General features: G+C 31.4%; 1 protein-coding gene across 2 annotated transcripts in view; it reads right to left on the minus strand.

The window, feature by feature from the left end:
* The window catches only part of rdgC (retinal degeneration C), a 401,333-nt gene that overhangs the window by 158,525 nt on the left and 219,423 nt on the right, over positions 1–23,385 (minus strand). For both annotated transcript variants that reach the window (XM_088237799.1, XM_088237800.1), the window contains one exon: positions 11,086–11,250. In XM_088237799.1, the coding sequence (XP_088093925.1) occupies positions 11,086–11,250 (165 nt within the window). The remainder of the gene's footprint in view (positions 1–11,085; positions 11,251–23,385) is intronic.

Genomic DNA, 23,385 nt, shown 5'->3' on the forward strand with positions numbered 1-23,385 from the left:
TACTCGCAATACGAGAAACTCTCGAATGGTTATTAAAAAAACCACCAGCGAGGTGGGTTATTGCAAAAATATTATCAGATTGTCGTTCGAGCGTTCAAGTTATAACTGATACTTGGTCGGTAAATCCATTAATTGTAGATATTCAGGGTAAAATTAAGCATTTAAGAATCAGAAAGATGATTGTTCAAATACGCTGAATAAGACGACATGCTGGTATCGTAGGAAATGAGAGAGCCAATGAACTAGCAAAAGCCGCAACTTGTAAAAGAACGGCACTTTTTTCTCAGAATTTCCTTTTTTTTCTTCACAGAATATCGAACATATGTTATTTCAGTGCCCATTTTTCAGTTTACAAAGCCATAATCTTGAAACAGAATGCTGAAAAGACGGGATACCTCCACACTGTTGTTAAAAGAAGTTATCACGCGCCGTTGTTCTTGGACTTTGCAACAATGGTGATTGGACTCATAAAGGTAATAAACCAAAATCAGTGAGCGAACATCCCATTTCCAAGATAAACAAAAACGATTTTTTTTCCGAGTACCTTAGCCTTGTACATGACACGTAAAGCTACCAAATACAGGAGTCCAAATAAAAAATAATAAGAACTAAATCAGGTGTTTTGTGTAAATTGTCTTAAATGAGTTGTATGTGAGTATCTTCCAGTGAGGGTGTGTGCATGAAAACTCAAATGTTTTTTTCAGCCCTTTGAACATTATTTTTCTGATTAAATTGCATATGTACATATTAAAAATCTGTTTTTATTTCGAGTTGATTTTCAAGATATGAATTATTATTTTTGGTACACTTTGCATGTTATTTGTAATGTTAATAAAACTATCAAAAATAAATATTTCTTGCATAGATTGATATTTGGAATTTTACTGCCGATGCGTACAATTCATTTCGATGTTCAATAACCCAACATAATTGCAATAAACCAAGTTAACATGAACATTTTGTTTTTGTAAGTAAAGACACTAGAATAATAATTGAAAACGTTCAGTCTAGTTTATTAAATGTTTAAAAAGACCACATTTTTACGAAAATAATAAATATATATTTTTTAATTCAATTCTAAGCGCTCCTAAAACACTTCAATCAGCAATTTCCGAAGCAATTATTCGAATTGGCTTTAGAATTGGCGAAGCCGCATATTGAGTATCATTTGACAACGAATTTTCCGCGAGAATTAAGAAAAATTATGTATCATCTTTATATGAACCAAGAAGATACTGGAGGAGAAGCACCGCTATAATTACAAAAGCAGACAAGATGTGCGTCGTGTCCATAAAAACGAGACTGAAAGTTAAAACGTCTTATGTAAAATGCCCACAAGCTCTGAACACCGCAAAGACATTAATTTATCTTACACTTAATATAATTTACATTTAATATAAAACAGCAGTATGTTAAAATTATGATAACAACAATATTTTGAGTATGTCCAAACGCTTGTAGACTAGCTGAATTTCCTCCCTTGGGAGTTATTTATATCTAAATTTGTTGCAACAGAGAGGAAAAATATTTTGAGAAGGGAATATGGAAGTTTAAGCATTTACAGGGTTTATGATCGGTCATTGTAACATTTAGCATTCTGCCTATATTTGAACATCCAGATTTGCTCAACTTTTCCATCTGTTGACTTTTATGATAAAGATTTTATTTTTATTTTTATTATTAATAAAACATATAATACAAAAATTACATACTCCCAGGAGTTATTAGAAACTCATTTGAGACCGTAAATAAGAAAAAACATTTTTTTGACAATACATAACATCATACAAATTAATACATCCGAAATAAAAAGAAAACATTATTGTATAAAAAACATAAAACACCATCTTATGTTAACTAAATTAATAATTATCAATATCAAAAATATTTAAGAAATATTTTTTCATTGCGACACTTCTGGATTTTTTATTAAGTTTTTCGTGTCTTAGCTCATCAGGCAGTTTATTATATTCGGAATGGCCAATATTTTCCAAGGACCTACTGCCAAACTTTGTTGAGCGAAACTTAGACACATGAAGATTCCTTGAATAAGGCGTATTGTAATTATGAATATTATGACCAAATGTGTGTTTTGAATTTGAATGAGCAGAAAAGTTGATGATATTTAAAATAGTATTGGTTATTTCATGCAGTGGCATTACCTTGAAAGGAAGTATCTTTGTTTGTCGGTAGATATCCTTGATATGGGAATCCCGTTTAAATCCAAGAATATTTCTTAGAGCTCTGTTCTGAAGAACTTGCATTTCTGAGATCTGATTTTTGCTGGCAAAACCCCATATGCATGATAAATAAGATAAGTGGGAATGAATCAAAGCGTAGTAGACGGCAAACAAAACAGAATGAGGAAGCAAGCCTCGAAGCTCTTTTAGTTTTACTTCACAAAAATCAACAGATGGAAGAGTTGAGGAAATCTGAGGATGTTCAAACATAGGCAGAATGGTGAATGTTACACAGTGTATAAAGTGGCTACTTAAACTATCTAATTACAGATCACAAGCCCTGTTTATGCCTAGACTTCTATGTTTCCTTCTCAAAATGCTTTCCCTCTAAGTTGCAACAATTTAATTATGATAACACAAAAAAAAAAACACTTTTCAGTTTTGTATCGAAACAAAACAAGGATCTCTTCAAAATTAAGTGCGATATATTTTAGTGCAACATTGTTTCATTTTCAATAAAAAATAATGGGGCGATGTAAAACCCCTGTTATTTACGTAGACAAAAAAAGCCTTGCCTGCCGGAGGTTAAAGCTGATAAAATAGAAGCAAAATATGTTACGTTGAGCTGAAAATACTTATGTGTTTATCTTTTCGTGTATTCTGATGACAGGTTATTAATGTAGTTGAGTATTACTTGTACTACGATGCTCATCATTCACTGACGGTTATACGATTTGTAGGTAAAGACCCCAAATAAACACGGCTATCACCCAATCAGTTAGTTACTCCCAAACTTAACGTCGATCTAAAAATAACGCTCACAAAAATAGAACTTTACAATCAAATATGTATTACAGCTTTCGTGATAAGAACCAGTAAACTTTCCACACCTCGTCTTCAATCACTTTTATATGTTCTTCCATACTAAATTTTCGTCTTATCTTACGTGACGTAGCAAATAAGTCGTTAAGTAAACGTGTTTTTGAAAAGTGCCCTCTATCTTCATCGATTCTATTTTTCTTCACTCTGTTTGCGACTCATCTTTTAATTCCGTGGTTTTGATTTAATATGTATTATTTTAGCTTCTCGCTTATTTTACGTAGGTTATGCATTGAACCTATCACGCGATTTTACTTTATCGAGTTCATGTTATGCCTCATATTGATTAGGAGATTATAATCAAGTAAATGTTTTAAAAATAGACTTGGGAAACTTTAGACAGTAACTTATTATTTCTTGTTTATTAATCAATCCAGTTTCATGACTTACCTTAGAAAGCAAAAATAGGCATAAAAAAATTAAATACGTTTTATTTCAAATACGACTGATATTCATGTTTTAAAAAAAGCCAAAGGAATGAGGGTATTCATATAAAATTAGAAATTGTATTTTTAGTCTGTATAGTGGAAGTGTTCTGGACTACGGATTCAGGGTTTAATTCCCATTTCTAACTTCCACTTTTTTTACGGATAAATGTTTAAAATAAAGTCACTTTCTATCATAAAAACATTGATTATTTTCTTACGATTTCTAATTAAAAATGACAAATATTTATAAATTCAAACATATTTTTTTTATAATCTCAATAACTTCCTATGCGGTGACATCCAGCTTGGTCTACGAAAATTTCGGAAAACTCAAAACATTGTGTAGAAAATCTCATTCAACTTTAGTTAATGTTCACGAATGTATAAACACATTTCAGATTATGTAAAAAAACTGTTTTTCAACTTCCATAGAAGCATAAAAATTCATAATTTTTTCCCTTATTTTTTTTTTTTTATGAATAATAACGCTAATTAAAAAGATAGCATTTTCACAAATTCAGTTGCGTTCGAAAACGGTATTCTTCTGAAAGTGTTGTTTCTAAAAATCATGTTACTTTCCGACCCTTTTTGTAACCAAATTGCCCTGTTAGCACGAATGATGCGAGATTGTTCAGTTTCAGGGTCGAGTGTTACACTTTTTGTTCTAAATCTCAAGGAAATGCCCCAAAAGCGTGACTATGTAACGCGGTTATTTTTACATTTTACGTCTATATGTGTAAAATAGCGTGCAGGTTAACAATTAACGTTATCGATTATAAAAAAAGTAAAAAAAACACAGAGTTGAGACGCTTTTGCATGGCTATTAAAATATCGCATGTTTCTCGCACATTACTGACTTATTGGTCCTTCAAACTGGCGTTTTGTTACAAAGTTTTTTTTTCATTTAAGGCGCAAAGAGAAAGTTTTTCTTATTTTGAGGGTTCACCACGTTTAATGAAGTTTGGCAAAGTTTTGATGATCCGATCAAAATTTTATTGTTTCACGAAAGTATTTTAACTTTTTAAATCGTTTCCCTTCGCTCGCGTGGTACGTATAAAATAATAAATCAGTTTTTTTTTAAATCAAACTAATAATTGAAAAAAAAACAGTATTAAGGTAGGCAAAGGCTTGCACGTGTTGTAATTATTTACACGAGATAACAGAATATTTGTCGAGATGATTTTTATGTGTACAAAAGTACATATTAAAAAAAAAAAAAACGTATTCCTAACTCCACGAGATCAAAAGCCCTGTGGTGAGTTAGGATACAACATAATGGAAAGTGAAAGCATACATATTATTTAAGAATACAAAAAAAACGATAATTACATAACCATAAATTTTAACGAAGATTAGTCTCTTCCTTTAGACAAAATCAAACTAGTACATTTCTCTCGAAAATGACTTTCGTTTTGATGAACTAAATATGTTCGTCTTGGGCATTGAGCACTTTTTAAGTTTACTAAATATATATTTTTGTGTGCGAAAGTCGTACATGTTTTGAGTTTAGCATAATTCAAATACTTTAATATATGTCCATAATAATAAAATTAAGACAACTTGCTAATACTTGAATCATCATTGTATTCTTCTTTTTCTGAAGCCTTATTTTCTCCACTTCTGGATAAAAGCCTCTTCTAAACGTTTCCATTTCTTTCTATCGCCCGCTTTCATCATCCATGTTTTACCAGCAATAGAGGCTATGTCATCAACCCATCTTTTTTGTGGCCTTTTGCACTTCTTTTGTTTGCCTATGGTCTTCACTTTATTATTCTAGGTGTCCACCTGCCATAGTTTTGTCTCGCCAAGTATCCTGCCCACTGCCATTTCAATTTTGCTTCACGATCCATGGTATCCACGACTCCGGTTCAGCGCCTTATTTCTTCATTTCTTACCCTGTCTCTTAGACATACACCAAGCATCTATCTTTCCATCGGTCGTTGCGTGCATTTTAATTTCTAGATACTTTTATAGTGTTACAGACATGGTTTCTAGTCCGTATGTTGTCTATAAATCCATAAACTTGTCTTTTTAAGCATGAAGGGGCTTCTTTATTTTTTTAAATATACTTTACTTTGCCGAAAGCAGCTTAACTTAGCCTTATTCTTCTTCGTAATTCCGCTGTCTAGTTATCTTGACTTTGTGTCCTAGATATATGTATTTATCGACTACTTCGATTTTATTTACATAAGATAATTTCAAAGAAAATATTGCAGAAGTGTAATAAAGCGTTCAGGATACGTTACCGTTGTTGAAATTTTCGTCCTTAGTCAATAGAATCATCCAGGTGAGAATACTATGCGGTACCGCTAAATAAACTGTTAGGTAAGAATGTCACCCATCCCTACCTCCATACAGTACCTCAGTATCCTCAGCTAGCTCAGTGTTACGAGTAAGAGCTCTTTGGTCCCAGTTTGTTGGGTGTACTAGTTATTTACTGTTATTTCACTTAACTAAAACTCTCAAGCCAGGTAGAATATATTTATCTTTAAAATTAAATCCCGATCAATATTTTGAAATACGTGTTTCGAGTATTGAAATATAAATATAATATTATGAAAAATTTAGGGTAGTTTTATTAAATTATAAAATAAAATAAAAAATTAGTAAATTATAATATTTTCAAATAAAATATCGATTACCGCTCGAAAATGTTGTCACTAAGCGAATTGGGGCAAAATTCGAGGTGAATAAATAAATAACGTTTACCAACTGACACGTTCGTAGCGTAAAACACATGAAGGTTACAACACTTTTCGGGTATATTTTGAAAAAAGATTGCACGGAAGTCCAAGTTAAAGATAAATAAGAACGTATTATCTCGGCAACTTTCTCAAGTAAATGTCTTTCGATTTTATACCATCACCGGGCTCAACTAAGAGTATAACGATAACAGGTTCTCACATAAACGTCTAGTCTAGAGTCACTTAATAATGCAATTTGTCTCTGGCACATATTTAAAAGAACAGCGTCCCTGATTCTAGCTATATGGTCAGTTAATATCAGGTCACAAGGTACTACACTATCTAAATACGAACACGTAAGGTAGAGACACCGGCAATTAGTGGAAAAAACCACATCTACGTTCAAATTATACCCGTAGCAGATAATGCGCACTAAGTTTTTTGTAGTTTATTAGAACTGCGCTGTGTAATTTCGCAACACGTGGGCATAGATAAATTAAGTTTTTTTGTACCAATAACCAGTCATTTTTAAAAAGTGATTATATTCACATGTTATAAACGACGTGACGTCACAACTGAAATAAAAATACACTTTGATCCAACGGCAAGAAACCAACTTGGCAATACAGATTTGAACGTGAATCCAACGTGAATCCGACGCCTTGATCCGTGGTGGTTGTTCTTCTGCTCTGCAGCGTTAGGTAGGTGAGAAAGGAACCCGTCACGGGGGTAAGCCCTTTTAGAAGCTTTGTGCGTGGGGGAAAAGAAAGAGCAAAGTGAGACATGAGTCGCAAGTAAGGACAACGAAAGACAAATAGCCGGTAGGTCATCGCTTCTTCGCGCGTGATATTGAAATTTACTTTCTCTTTAAATAATATTTTAGGATTGAAGTAATGTCGCATTACAAAAAATCTTAATTATTCTGGTGCCTTTCAATAAAACCATTGTTAAACCGTTGTTTTAGTGCAGTAAGGTACTGTATGCGAGACAATTTTACCTAAAAGAAGCTTTGACACACTTCTGGTCGGAATTTGAAGAATGAGTAAAATGTTTGTACGAGGTTTCCCAGAATATGAATTATATCATATCCAAAACCAGCACAAATTTTGCTCAGAAACACCTCTCCTTTATCGCATCAAGAGCGTTTTTTTTATTTTGAAAAAGCTTGTTGAGCTGTCAAAAACAAAATCTATTTTGGAAAAAGGGATTGTATTTTACCGCGATACGCTCCATAATACGTTATTTCCTGTTTGCGCGTGACATTCCTTCTTACATTGATGCAAACGCGTCCGCATTTTTCAACGCAAACATTTATCCGGGGGTTTCCCATTCAGCGACTGGCAAGTACCCCCAATCCAATACCAATCAATTTTCCTCGAGAAAGAGTGAAAACTCCAGGTCATTTTTTTAATTATTTAAATTGGTTGTTACATCCTAATCAAATGCTTATTTTTGTATATTTATTTAACATCGATGTGCTATGTGTTTTGTACATTATAACTAATGTGCCATATAGTAAATATACTATCCATCCTTATTCGGTACAAGACTTTTGTTCCGTGTAGTGTCCTAAAAAATTGTAAGTAAAATAAAACTTTGAATAAATTATTTATCTTTCGTTTCAATACGTTAAATCTACATAACGTTGAAAATTATATCAAGAATTTTTAGACGTGACGAAACGGAGCATTAGACCGAAGTTTTTCAATCTAAAAACCACAAGACCGGGAAAATTCGTTTCTATGAAATGTGAATAATAATTTTAATTCACAATTAAGAAAAGAGAATATTAAATCTCAAAAAGGTTTTATTGAAGGTAAAAATTAAGCTTAATGAACCAAAGGGATAAATTTGGGACGAAATTAAACTGGTCTATTCATTCAAATTGCCACTAATTTGTGGCCATTCCGGGCACTCTGTGGCTATAAACTATACCTAACCTAAAATAAAGCACACTTAGAAGAAACCGTGGATTTTACAATGCCTGATAATTACAACAATTAATCGTTAAATTGAATAAATTAAATTTAATACGATTTACATTTAAATTAGCTCCGTTTTAAAGGAAACTTGACTTAATTCAACTAGCCCCTAATAGCAAGCCATCACATGACTACACGCACTTTTAAGATGGGCATTTTTATTTTATTCATACACATATTTTTATGGGCAAACACAGGTGAAATATTTTTTCGGTTTTTGCGCGTTCATTATATTGACGTAGAACCAATTTATTGTAAAATGTTACAGGCTCGTTGTTTTCTCGGTAATTTAATATTTAGACGGACAAGTTTTATTTGGTAAAAAGTAAAAGCATTAAACAACTCACGCTTTAAGTCTGCTATTATAATATGTTATTAATATCGATTAATCTGTATAATATGTTATTAATATCGATTAATCTGTATAATATGTTATTAATATCGAAATATCGATTAATATCGATGTCCCTTATGTTTGTCAATGCTTCTTTCTTTTTTTAAGAAAATGTTTTAAACTATTCTTTTATTGTTATATTTAAACCTTATAAATTGTATGCATGGACAATGTCCGTTAATAAATAAATAAATAGATATATAATTATTTTTTTGCATAATAAATACTAATAACAATAATCCGCCCTCACTGGGAAGAGTTTAAAAACATTGTCATTTTATAATACATGCTTAAAAACAATTCCCATTCTATATTGTTTTAAAATTTCGGACCTCCACAACCTGATCTATTCTTCATCATTTCATTTCATTTTTTTTTTTTGCACCACAACAGGCCAGAAAGCCCAATTACAGTGGTGAATTACATTACAGAACAACCAGGCTTGAGAAAAATCACATTTTTAAATTTTTGTGTTCTCACCGAGAATCGAACCCGGAACCTTCCGTGCGTGAGTCAAGCGTATTGACCACTACACCACGGAGTTAAGATGATCAGTCTTACGATTCAGTTGCCAGTCCTCGGATTCTGAAATATTTTAGTGTAAACATCCAAGTTTAAATCAATATTTCATATGCAACATGTTTCTTTAGTGAACTTTTTTCACATTCATATTTTTCACATACACTTTTTTCCCGCCGAATTGCAAACGCCTTTTTTTTCAGGGGTTTATTTCGTTAAAACAAAAGGATCTAATATTTAACAAAAACGACAAAATAAAAAGTAAAAATAAAAATAATAAGTGAAGTATTATTTAGGTAACGGAATAGAAAATAATTGATAAACAAATAATACTATTTTTAGAAAAGGAAAAAAAAAACTTTTTTTTTACGCATAACGTTTTTAAAATCATTTTACTCTTATTTTTATCTGCTCATTTTTTTATTTCTTAAGACATTCTATTAACTATCTACAGTCGATGAATTGGTTTTGCATTTAGGAAGAGCAAGTGGTCTGTGTTGCCTAGTTCTTAAGTAGTTGCTCGGAGCAAATTGTTTTGTGCCATCCAAGAGATAATAAATTAACCAGTTTAAATGCCATCATCATAATCAAGGCAATGCTCCCTCTATTCTTCACGCAAATATCAATAGTATCAATAGTAAAATGTTGCATACAAGACTAAAAAAACCACAGTGATAATTCACACTTTCAAGACGAATTATTCAAATTAACACTACTTTCATTTACAAGCTTTGACAAACTAAATCCAAATACATATGTATTAATATCATACATTAACATTTATTATGTTACGTCTCATCAACTTCAGGGTGCCTGGAAGAATGACTAGACAGGTCCTACCGTTTTGTAGCAACAATTCACGGACAGAAAGACAAACTTGTAATGCCGTTTCAAACAGACTTCATGAACTCGGCAATCGTTATTCCCACGCATCGGATATATTGAATGAAGGGTATTATTCCTGCACGACAAACATTTTGAACTTTTTCAAAGATGTTGAATGGTAATTAAACCTTAATTATAATTACAATATGAAACATTTAAGTTTGTATGTGAAAATTCTTGATGGAAGTTCGTTGTAATTTATTACAGAAATTAAAGACGAGTGATACTTTAATCCACAAATTTGGTGTATCCAGTATTCAAAATTTGTGAATTAAAGTATTACTCGTTTTTTATTTCTATAATAAATCATTATAAGAAACAGTAAATTTATGATTTACTTGTTATATTATTCCTTTAAAATGTTTAGATATTTAATTTGTTTTTAACATTTATTTTAAATGTATTTTAAAAACCGTCTACTTTTCCCTCTGTCCAATTATTAAGTAAATTTAGGTTTTTAGATATAAAATCATCATTTTAAAATAATTTTTTACTTTAAATCCATAAAAACAACATCAAAAGAAGTATTTTTACGTCACAAAATGTAAGGATGCGACCTACATAGAACCACTGGTAACATCTTAATTCCAAAATGAAAATAACTACAGCAAAATATCAATATACTTACAGTGGAATTAAAAATGCAGTCAGGAATACAAAATATTTGAGAAAGAAGTCAAAAATTATATTCATAATTTTTTTTTATGTAGCGCTTGTTGAAAGCATCGTAATTTTTTTTTTGAATTTATATGTTGCACTGAAAACAATTACCGATTAATTTATTTTTTTTAAATTGTAAGACGTCACTCCCCATTATGTACACAAAAATACATTCTTTTCTTTTACGTAATGGGAAACGTTAATGTAAATGTGTGTATTTCATTTTTAAAAAAATGTATCTACATGTAATATTACATACTTTATTTTTTTATCTAAATAAACAAAAAAAAAAGTTTCAAAAGTCTACTGAACGTGTGAACGTGTCAATATAATTTTGAGGTTTTATTTTTGTATCTTTATCTTGAATAAAACGAAATATTTGTTGTTTTTTCAAAATAATCAAATCAAATATGTCCGTATTATAAGATTTATTAAAAGCAATTTCATCGTATACATAAAATATGTAGTTCTTACCTTATGGAATACAACGAGGAGGTCATCCAGCTTGCCGTGCAGGTCTCCACAGATGGTGACCTGCTTGGAGATGGCAGTAGAGGCCTGGTTGAGGTTCGGAAGCCTCTTCAACTTGGCTATGGCTTCCTTTAGGATCCCGGCCACATATCGCGCGTGCAGCCGGTGCTAAAAAAGGAAAAAAGGATGTTAATAAACATAATAAATGAATTAAGTTATTAGTATTTGTGCATTCGGCTAACCTAATAAAATAAATAAATTATAATCGTTCCCTCATCGTTCCCCGAATCAGATATTTTTGCGGAAAAACAATTACATAAATTTACAATATTTTGAGTCTGTCCAAACGTTTTAATTTTTTTATTTATAAATCATATAACACAAAGTATTTTACAAGTATAATACTTCCAGGAGTTACAACAACTCAATTCGGGACATAAATAATATTAACTTTTAGAAAATAACACATAATGAGTACAACAAAAAAATAAAACAAGTTTAGCACCTTTATAACTTAATATAGCACAACAATATATACGTCAAGAACCTTTTCTTACACAAGCAGAATAAACCTATAAAAAAAAACGCTTTTAAGAATAAAAAAAAAAGGAAATCTACTAAGAAAGATAAGGTCATTAGCATCACATGCTATGCAGATGATGCTGCCATAGTGATGATGAGAACATATCCATCTCAGTTAATAAAAACATCTGGATGCCTAAGAAATGTCGTAAAGTATAGTTTGTAGACAAAATACTTCGATTCCACAAAATACGTCATTAAGATTAACAAATTTCAACAAAGGTAGTCATAAGCCCTGTTAATGCCTACAGTTCTATATTCCCTTCTCTAAAATGTTCTCCATCTCTGTTGTAATTTGTTGAATATAAATTTGATTTTTTTTCTACGACAGCTTAAATTAAAAGTAATATTTTTTGTGATTTTATTAACGCCAGTATATACTATCTGCCTCTAATAAACAGCTCGAAAAATCAGTAAAAAACCTGTATATTTTAGTTGCATGGTTAAAACAAAATGAAACCTTGACTCACTTAAATTAATCTATTTACCGTTGGTTTAAAACATTTAGCTTAAAGAAATAAGTCCGCCAATGTACTTATGTATTTCACAAATACTGAGTAGGGCGGCCTTTATGGTGCATTGGTTAAGACGTTTGACTCACGCACGGAAGGTTCTGAGTTCAATTCCCAGTGAGAACACAAAAATTAAAAATATGATTTTTCTCAAGCCTGGGTGTTATGTGCTATAATTCACCACTGTAATTGGGTCTCTTGGCCTATTGTTATAATTTAAAAAATGCATATATTTTTAGACTGGAACCTAAACCATAAGACTGATCGCCTTCGCTTTTACGTTACAAAAATGATCTACATACACTGCAGTGAAAAATTTCAATGGTTTATTTATTGTTAATTAACTATTAAACTAAGCCAATCATTATCAGCGCTATCATTTTTTAAAGATTTGTGTTTCTGGAGTGAATCCGCGTGTAACGTTTCAAGTTTAAAGTTTGTTTTTATTCAAATATTTTTTTCCTACATACTTACCGCGGGCAGAAAAAAAATTTTTGTCGACGATTTTCCGTGGGGGTGAACTTCCTCATAAGAGCATTCTTGCAGCGCCCAATGCACCACAGGATGCGGATAGGGAGATCGTGATGACGAAATTTCGTGAATTCAATGCCCGGTAATGAATACGCTGCCACTTTTCATTTTGAAACATATTTTACAAAAATTTATGGTCGACCATTTTCGTGAAATTGAAACAACATCTCATCTCAATGGTCAATCCGTTCCTTATAATATTCTACTCATCCTTAAGTTTGAATATCAATTTATATCTTTTTACTTTAAGGAGTGTATTACAAATAAAAGTTCCAACTTAGTATTAAATGAAAAAAGAGATTGTTTTTAATCAAACTTGCCATAGCAATGTTTTTCGGAAGTGGCAAAATAAGTCAAAAGTGGAGTCTTGGTGCTGACCCGCAGGCATAGAAGCGAAGTATGGAATCGGAGCAACACAGATATAAACAGGCTTAATGCTGTCGAAATGCGAAAAGTGGATAATGTAAGGCTCAGTCAAGCATTAATGACAAAACAAATAATGAAAAACGCCAAAAAAATTATTATATATCCCCAGAATCCTAAACTCCTTGAGTTTTTAGGGCTTTTTTATTTTTTCCTTACATACATATTTTTATTCCCTTTTCTTTCCTTGGTTCCTTTTTCTCTCTCCTTTCAAACTCATTAGCTGACTCCACATTTCTCATCATTTAGTATCTAAAGCATAATATACTTTAAAAAAAAAGTGTTATGATTTGCAAGCCTTATCTCCCACCCACAGTTCACCACCAAAAAAAGTCGATAACTCATCAAAGTACATTTTTTTAAGATTATCGTATTTTTATTTGTTATTCAATTTCGTATTAATTTTCTTTAAAAATATTTAATTAAAAATTTACTGTATTTCTTATTAAAATAAAAAATTAACGTTGTCTACCTCAGAACAGGTATATACTATACCCAGTGAGAATAGATCGCTTAGTATCATAACTTATATTTTGAATAAGCTTATTTGTATATTTTTTATCCTCTTCACTGTTTAGCAAACAGAATATATTAAATTTATTTCAACAGAGGAAAAAAAAATTTGAGAAGGGAACATGGAAGTCTAGGCATTTACAGGGCTTATGACCTGTCATTGGCTGGTTTAAGTGGCCACGTTTAACACTGTGTAACATTCACCATTCTGTCCATGTTTGAACATCCATATTTTCTCAACTCTTCCATCTGTTGACTTTTGTGAAATAAAATAGCTTAAACCTTTATCACGTGGGTGAGATTCATCCGGCTGAACCAAATCACCTACTAGGCAACGCCTGAAAACAATTTTCCAATTTTTATACTTCTTCTTTTACCAGGTAGTTAATTCAACAATGTTTGAGTATGTCCAAATGCTTGCAGACTGGATGAATGTCCTCCCTAGGGAGTTGTACATATTTAAATTTATTTCAACAGAGAGGAAAAACATTTTTGAGAAGGGAATGTAAATGCCTAGACTTCCATATTCCCTCCTCAAAAATGTTTTTCCTCTCTGTTAAAATAAATTAAAATATGAATAACTCCCTAGAGAGGAAATCCAGCCAGTCTGCAAGCATTTGGACATATTCAAACATTGTAGAATATATTAATACTATGCTAATAATAATCGCCGATTTTTGGCACCGAACTAAATAAAAAAACAGCTGTTGTTTGTAAAAGATTAGATTTTTTTTATTTTAACATGTATATGTATCTTTTGATATATGTTTATGGTTTTTTAGATTTTTTTTTTGACCAATCGCTTTTTTTAACCATTCTGCTTTTCGTTTGGCTGGAAGATATTGCTTTAAGCAATAAGTCCGCCAAAGTACTTATTCTTTGTAGTTGAAATTTTAAATGAATAAACTACTGCGTTTATTCGGACATGTACCGCGATCGGACTGCAGATCAGGAGATCCTAAGGGAAATCTTAAGGACGCAAATATGACTTTTTAATTTAAAAAAATATTTAAATAAAAAAAATATTTCAAAAATCGGCGAGTGTGCTTAAGAAGATATATATATATGTAGAGAGAGTAAGGTCTGTATGCAAAGTAAGAGAAATATGGCGTTCTATTCTCTCTGGTTATCACTACGGAGAAATGGTTCGCTTGCGATTTTTTCATTTTTATTTTACGTAAGCGAAAATTCATTTGGTACGTTTTTCATTAATGTGTTTTTTATTCTGGTATCAAGCAAATTGTTTTTTTAATAAATAAGATTTGAATTTAGGAGAAACTGAAAGAGAAAATTGTTACCTTTTTGTTGAGTGATTTTTTATTTATTTTACTAATGAATTATTGAATTCACAAAAAATCACTAAATAATTTGAACGTTTTGAATATTTATTATTTCTCATATAATATTATAATATTTTTTTATATTTTTGTTCGCTAATCTACCGTTTTACTATGTGGGTTGCTGTGTAAATATGCAAGTTAGTACAATTTGAAGGAATAGAACCAATTAAAATTCAAAAATAGTTATTTTTCCACCTGTTGCGTGAAAACAGTATTCTGCAAAATTGCTGAGGCTTTTCTCAAGACACAATCCGTAAATATTTACCATGGTCGACAAAAGGCCTGTCAATCTACTACTACCCCCTAACCTTCAAACCTTAAATTCATACTTTTGTATTCCCCCACCTATGAATATATAAAACTAACACCCCTAATCGGAGAAACCATATAAAATATTTATTTATGTACATTAACCAAAACGGACATTTGTTTTTGCTATTTAAAGCATTAATCAACTTGTGGTCGAAAATTGTACTACCGGTTTCGATACGTACCCGTCTCTTCATCGTGACACTAATTACACCAACATTAATATCCCACTATACACATTCACCATACTATTTGTTGAACAAAAATGTAATACCAACGTGTTGACAAGGCACATGACGTTAATAGCTAACACCAACGTATACAGTTTTTTTTGTATTTTTAAGTAGGATTTTGTAACAGAAATGGTTTTCAAAAAAGGGATGGGGGGAATGGGGGGGGGCATAAACTTTATTTTTTGCTTATGGTGACCATTACAACTTAAAATACTGTAATGGGCTATATTGAAAGGTTTTTAGATTATTGATTAAAGGAACATTTTCGTTCAAAGCCTTCCTAATGCCAAATATTTCAATATTATTTACTTTTTATCTACAAAATGGAATAGATATTTCTTTGGCCGTTTGCACATTAATGTTTTGCTTATTTGTTATTAAGAGTATTATAAAAAATTCCTCGATGGAAACATTTTTTAAAATTATTATTTATTGAATTATGATGACTTAGAATAAAATCGTCAATTTAAAAGTCCTGAAAAAAATATGGCTGCTGGGGTCGGAAAGTTAGTATCGCGACAAACTGCTCAATATTTTTACAAGTAAGATGGTACATTTATTCATTTATTTACGCCTAAAGGTAGGGTGAATGTTTGTAAATTTGTCTTGTAAGCTCTTCCCCAGCCTATGCTTCCATACTTCAGAACAAACTGTAAGTTTGCATAGTAAATCATTTTATATTTTTTGGAGAGAGAATGTTTCTTAATTTAACAAAATGAATTATATCCGGAAATAATTCCACGTTTATTTAATAAAATAATGATGTTTATGTTGTTAAATAATAAAATAGTAATAATATGAATATATTGTTTGTTTTTCTGTACATACAATTAAACTGTTCGTGGAGTTGTTTGAAGAATTCTCGGTTTTAGATATAAGGCAACTGTATATTAAATTTATAGAATTATAATGTATGTGAAGGTTAACTACTCTGCTAAATCGAAAAAGAAACACTCTCACGTTACTAGAAGTTAAACTAGAGGATGGGTTATGGGGTCAACCGCAAACTCTGAATACGGGGAAATAAGTTTTTGGTTTTAGAGACCCAAAATATTCAATGTATTGCGAACATTGTAAAACTACCACACAGATTAAATTCAGTAAATTTGTAAAAAAATGGTTACTGGATTTGTGTACAAGAAGGACAAAATAAATAGACAAACATGTTGATAAATTTAATAATCATACAGTTAATTGAATTTGTATGATAAATTTGTGCCTCCTGTGATAAGTGATTTAAGTCGAGTTGTACCTTTTTTGTGATTTTTACATAGAAATGATAAAAAAAAATTGCTGTTTTTTGGTCTTACTCACGAAACAATAGCAGACAGAATTATCTTTTTGTGATTTTTACATAGAAATGATAAAAAAAATTGCTGTTTTTTGGTCTTACTCACGAAACAATAGCAGATAGAATTATCTGCTATTGTTTCAGAGATAATTTGGTGCAAAGTGATATAACTGCGAGGATTTTGGCAAAAAAATAATGAATTTAGATATATGTCAAGTTGTAACCCCTTTAATTAATTGCTCCACACATGGTTTTTCGTGCTTCGTGGTATAAAAGCGGTTTCATATGTTTTTTTTCATTTTATTTTTCAGTATATTTAACGTGAATATTGATATATTTAGAGTTATATCACATTGAACTGATTTTTTTCATCAATGATTAGGATACAATTCAACATGTACCGACAAATTCGAATCTAAATGTATGCCTAATTTGTGATAACTAATACATCTCAACTTACATAATTCTACACAAATCGATGTTTATGTGTAAATGAATATAAATTTAATTGTATATATAACTCAAACCAAATGAAAAAAAAATGTATGAAGAATAACATGTGCTTAATGATACCAGTATGCGCATGATAAGGGTGGCGGGAGTACTGGATATATGGCGAAATGTACATATTGAAGTTTGCCAAAAAAAAACGTCAAAGTCTTCTCCAAAAAAAAAAGCAATGTTATCTTTAGATACTTCGTCCATAGTTTTGATCATACAAAACATCTTATTTGCAAAGGATGTTTTTTGAAGACTCAAATATCCAACGAAAGTCACAAATATCTTTAAACGGTTTGCAAAAAACTACGGAATAATGGCGCTCACTTTCCACTATGTACACATCGGATTGGTAAATTGATTCCTGATTTCCATTTAGAGGAAGTTAAATCTCATATTGCCTGTTTCCCTTACGCAGAAAGCCACTACGGTCGCAACAAAACGACAAAGAAGTTTTTGAATTCTGAGCTCAACTTACAAGTTCTTAATAATTTGTATAAACTGAAGACTGATACTCCAGTTAAAGAAACTATTTTCAAAAAGGCATTTGAAACCATGAATTTGTCCTTCAAAATCTATCAACAAGAACATCTTTGAACAAGTATCTCCATCAATAGATACTTGTTCAAAATGTGATCGCATAAATGCAAAACTTAAAAACGCATCCGAAGCACAGGTAGGGAATTCGAAGAAGACACTCAAGGCTGGAAGCACTTAAGGTTGCTTACGAAGAAAAGAAAAAAGATGAACAACTGGCTCAGTCATGCGAAGATGTATTGGTCATAACATTTGATTTGCGACAATGTTTGCAAACGAATGTAGCATTTTACAAGAGACAGCTTTGGACCGTCAATTTGACCATACGTGATTTAAAAACAAATAAAACTTTCTGTTACATGTGGCCGGAGTGTAAAGGGAACAGAGGAGCAAACGACAAAGTTTTATGTCAATACAATTTTATCATAAATCAATTGCCGCATTTAAACCCAAACACAAGAAAACTGATTATGTTTTTTGATGCCCATTGCCCGGGTCAAAACGAAAATTCGATTGTTACAACAATGTTGATGCTGGTTGCTAATCCATCCCCACAATTACAATCTATTGAGCATAAATTTCTCGTTCCTGGCCATACTCACATGGAGGCTGACACCGACCGTGCGTTGATTGAGCGTTAGAAGAAGCACACGAGTATGGATATTCACTTGCCAAGAAATTGGTATCAGCTAGTGCGTACAGCTTCAAACAAAACAACAAAGTTTACTGTTATCGAGATGACTTGTGAAATGTTTTGTAATTTCAACATTTTTTTACCATTAGAAAAACCAATACAGCCAATGAAAAGTTGTTGTGGTGCGACGATGGATCTGTTTTGTATACCAAAAAAAACATATCCTGTTATTCTCACAAAAAATAATTCAAGAATTTATAGAACATTACCATGGATTCTTCTAAACGAGGTAAAGCTTACTTACTTAAAAGCCTACTACTCCAAGATTATTATTTCAAAACAAATAGAAGAAGGATCTATTAGATTTTCTGTGCTTTATTAATTAGAGCGCTCATGAGTTTTACAAAAATCTGAACTGCAAGAATGATGTTAAAGACACTCTTCCGAATAATGACGATGATTTTGATGATGAGTAGTTTCTAAATTTGTTGTCCTAAGAATTGTCAGGATTTAAAAAAAAAAAATCATTACTATAACTATGTTATAACATACAATGTTTGCCTACCTAACAGGTTAATATATTTTTTAACGGTTTTATTTTGATTGAAATACCTACGTACTTTTTTGTTATCTCATTTACGATGAACTGCCCATCTTAAAAATTAGAATTACTGCATATATGATAGGTTGACAGCTGATAAGCTGTTAACTGTGCTATGTAAGTTTTAACGTGTTAGCAACTTTGTTATGTTTATTATACAGATAATGGTTAAGATACTATGATTTGTATTGAGTAGGTTCACATTGCTTATTGTGATACCTGCATAATATTGATCTGTGCCATTTCTTAGTATTTAAGTTTAAAACTACTTGCCTTTAAAAAGATCTCAATTTACCTCTCTTAAGAATTTTGATAAAACGGTGCCTTATTTATAAGTGAATTATGGAAAAAGCAGAATGCAGAAGTAGAGATGGATAAAGAACTTCAAATAGTCTATATCCAAAAGTTTCAATATGGTTCCGCATTCCAGGATTACCATAAAAGCTGTGATTAACTGGAAATGCCATGGAGGGTAAAACGAAAGAACCTTATTTCGTTTCTCTATTTTGATCCCTGAACATAGATTAAGTACAGTTTTTGAAGTTTTTCTCTTAAATTTTTTTATTGACGAAAACAACAAATTTGTATTATCTGGCAATTGCAATTTAGAAATTATGTTAATTTTTCCATACGATATATTTACAAAATAGATTACATTAAAATTTGTAAAACAGTAGTAATTTTATACAATCAAACAGGTGAGAGTTTTTTGCAAAACTTATCCGGAGGAGTTATGTTTTGGAACTAATTATTTCGAAATAGCTAGAACTAGTCGTAAATGTTTAAGTGTTTACTGAAAGTAATTAGTTACATCAAACACATTCTTATACAACAGGTAAATGAGTTATTTTACATGACGATTAGCTTGTACGGTCAGGGAGCAAGGGGTTAAAACAAGGTGTACCTATTTAAGCAGACTACACACAATCCAAAGGAATCTATTATCACACAAAAAGTGAATAGATAAAGCATTTTTTTTATAATATTTTATGTGAAAAATTATATTACTTAATAATTTAAGTAATATAATATTATATCCATTAGTTGAAAAAACAATGTCAAAGAAGAGCAAAATTAAATATATTTATTAACGAATACGAGTAATATTGAAGTGTTTATTTAACTAAAATAAACACGATTTTGAAAAAAGAGTTTATTCGTTTTGTTCACCAATCAACCACATGCATTTTTAATTCATCACAAAATTGTCGGTATGATTCAAAAATATCTTAGATGACAACTCGGCATCGTGTGTGTTGGTATTGAGGGAGTAAAAATACTTAAGAAAACAAATATAGCCGTGGCAAAGGGCCAACAAGCGGCTACCATCGTGTAAGTGACTACTATGTAGACCAGACATTCTAAAACTGTAAATCACTTTTTTTGCAGTGTAAAAATTATGTTTATTAATATGAAATGCAGTACATAACGGAAAGAAGTTCTGCGATTTTTTATTTTTTCATTTGTTGTATTATCGCTTTGATTTTTTAAAGTTAAGTGATTAAAAAATTACTCTTCCCGTGACGTCACAAGTTTTCTACAGTGAGTTGTCTTGATTGGTGGGTTGACTTCCCGGTAACTGGAAATGATCACAACACCCGTCATTTATTGATTTCGAAGAGCTGGTGACGTCGTTGAAAGTAGTTCATTTTAATTAATTTTGTCATACATTTTCGTAAAACTTCGCCGTACAATTTAATGCTTTAATTTTTACGACGCATAAGAAAACACTTTAAATACCCAATTTCCCATCGCATTGAACTAACTCATTGATTTTATGACTGACTACAGTTACAAGACGTCCATAAAATGCTTTTTTTGCCATTGTTTTGAAGTTCATATTGAATACAAGATATTTGTGTTGCTTAAAGCACCATTAAAAATATCATATATTTTTAACAAAGGCAAATTATACAACATCAATAAAGACGTTGAAGACGCCCAGGCGAATGAAGAAAACGGTAAAGTTATGTATGTGAAATAGAACCAGAACCCTGGCCGAGTGTTTCTCTCGGGTTTAAATCCTGAAGGAAATCGAGTGGCGATAAGTCCGCTTCCTTGTGTAGGAGTTGATGCGTTTGCCTACCATTGTCAGGGTCCAAGATTCCTGGCAGGGTGAACGTAAATAGGGAAATATCACATACTTTCAATTCCGACAAAAATGTATGAAACGGATTTACAATAATTAATTGTATTTTCAAAATCAATACGGATATTGTGGAGAAATGTTTTCGTACAAAAATGTAAAAAAGAAATTCAATGAAAATACGTTCGTAGAAAAACGTGACGTGCTGGCCTTTGTTGTTGTAACGTGAAGATTCCTGATAATACAAATTTCAATGGCCAGGAACAAATAAACATAAACCGTAACGTATTAGGGGCATGCGCAATAGAATGACCGTTTTTGCGGGAATTCAAAATTACAAATTAAAAAAAAAATATTTGCTACTAATAATAAGAAAAAAAATGTTTTTACTCGACAGTATTTTATAGACCTGTATTACTTTGATAATGTTAAATAAAGTTATATTTCCCTATTTTTGATTTTAAATGTTTTTTTTTGAACTAAAAAATATTTCATTGTTCCTGTACTGGCACCTGAACCGTAATACTAATCACCTTAATTTCATGCAACAAACGGCTGATCGAACTCATCTGCATTATTTGGCTTTCGGATGCTGTGCCCTATGCACCACTGGATGCGGAAAGGGGGGTTAATGTAACGAAAAATCACAAGCCGAATATAGGGTAGTACAAATATGAGATAACAATTTTCTTTTTCTTTTTCATCTTCTTCTTTTCCACATCCGCTCCTAAGTGGAGCATGTGGACATCACCGGAGTTTTATTTTTGATTAGTGATTTTAATCTAGAAATATAATTGAAATCTATTTTTCCAGCACAAGTTATTTACGACCTTCAAGAAAACTCTTTAAAAAAAAAATTTCTAAATATTTTATGATTGCCTATTCAATTATATCATCCTTAAGGATTAAAAAAAAATGTTTTAAAAGAAATATTTACGTTCTTATGATTAACCAAAATATTTGATTTTGAGGGCCGTTTTCAACGAGTTGTAAATAATTCACTATTAGAAAATGCGAATTAAGTAAGGGTAGAGTAGGATCCAAACCACGGACCTTTGAGCCGTAAGTCCGAGACACTAGCCACGGGACCACAACCCGATTTAATGAATTTGAGAAGTTGGTTACTAGAATTTTCAAATATAAAATTTAATTGGCCCACGTTTTGAGAATGATGAGGCGCCCTTCAACGATGTCATTCCAAGACACATGCTAAGAAAATTTTAGTTGTTGCATAAAAACATAAAACCAACGTGCTGATAGGACACAAGCTACTAGAAATTATGTAATTACTATGATAAAGTTGAATGGAGGGACTTTTTTGTAAGTGTAATTAATTTCCTGACTAAGAACAGGTACATTTCGAAACTGGTAGACTATAAAAATATTTATTAATGTTTTTCGAAATGTTTGACTATTGAGTAAATGGTTTACATGATAATTTTGTTGAAATTTAAAAGCATATTTTCGGTGAGAATAAATAAAATAAAAATATACGTCCTCCATTACTGCATCCATCAAGATTCGCATCGTAATTTTTTTCGCTCTACATTTCCAACCCAGTCCAGAACTGCTTTCTTGATTTTGTCGATAATGCCTATTTCAGCCTTGCATAATGAGCGGATCTCGACATATGTGCACCTATTGTTCGTAGTTTTACCACACATATGCTCGAGTGATTGCATTTTGACAGCATATAGCCTTTGATCCTTGTTTTTCCAATTCCATACTTCACTCCCATACATGAGGGTCGGCACGCGGACTCTATTGCGTATTGATAATTTTGCCACCTGCGACAAATATTTACTTGCCAAGGTTGATTTCAGTGTACTGTTCTCTCTGTTCCCGGCACTCCATCTTAGTCATTCATCTCATTCATCATTCAGTCATTCATCATCTCATTTGTACATACTTCCCGGATGCACAAATTTGTCTACCTATTTCAGTATAACCTCATTGACAGTGATCCCACATTAAATCGTACTTTTATTTCTTTCAAAAATTAATATTTTTCTATGTACCATATACCTATGTTAGTACATTTTCTGATTTTTACTTATTATTGTATCTTTTAGCTTTTCTTATGTTATCTTTTATTTTAACCAAATTTACATACTCATGTTTCACTGCTGCACCTAAATGTAATTTCTAAAATATGTAAAAGCCCATTGGGCGTGTAAATCAATAAATAAATAAATAAATAAATAAAAACCACA

Source organism: Micrasema longulum, unplaced genomic scaffold, assembly GCF_059751315.1.
Source record: "Micrasema longulum isolate JH-2025_06_02 unplaced genomic scaffold, ASM5975131v1 h1tg001792l, whole genome shotgun sequence".
NCBI lineage: Eukaryota > Metazoa > Arthropoda > Insecta > Trichoptera > Brachycentridae > Micrasema > Micrasema longulum.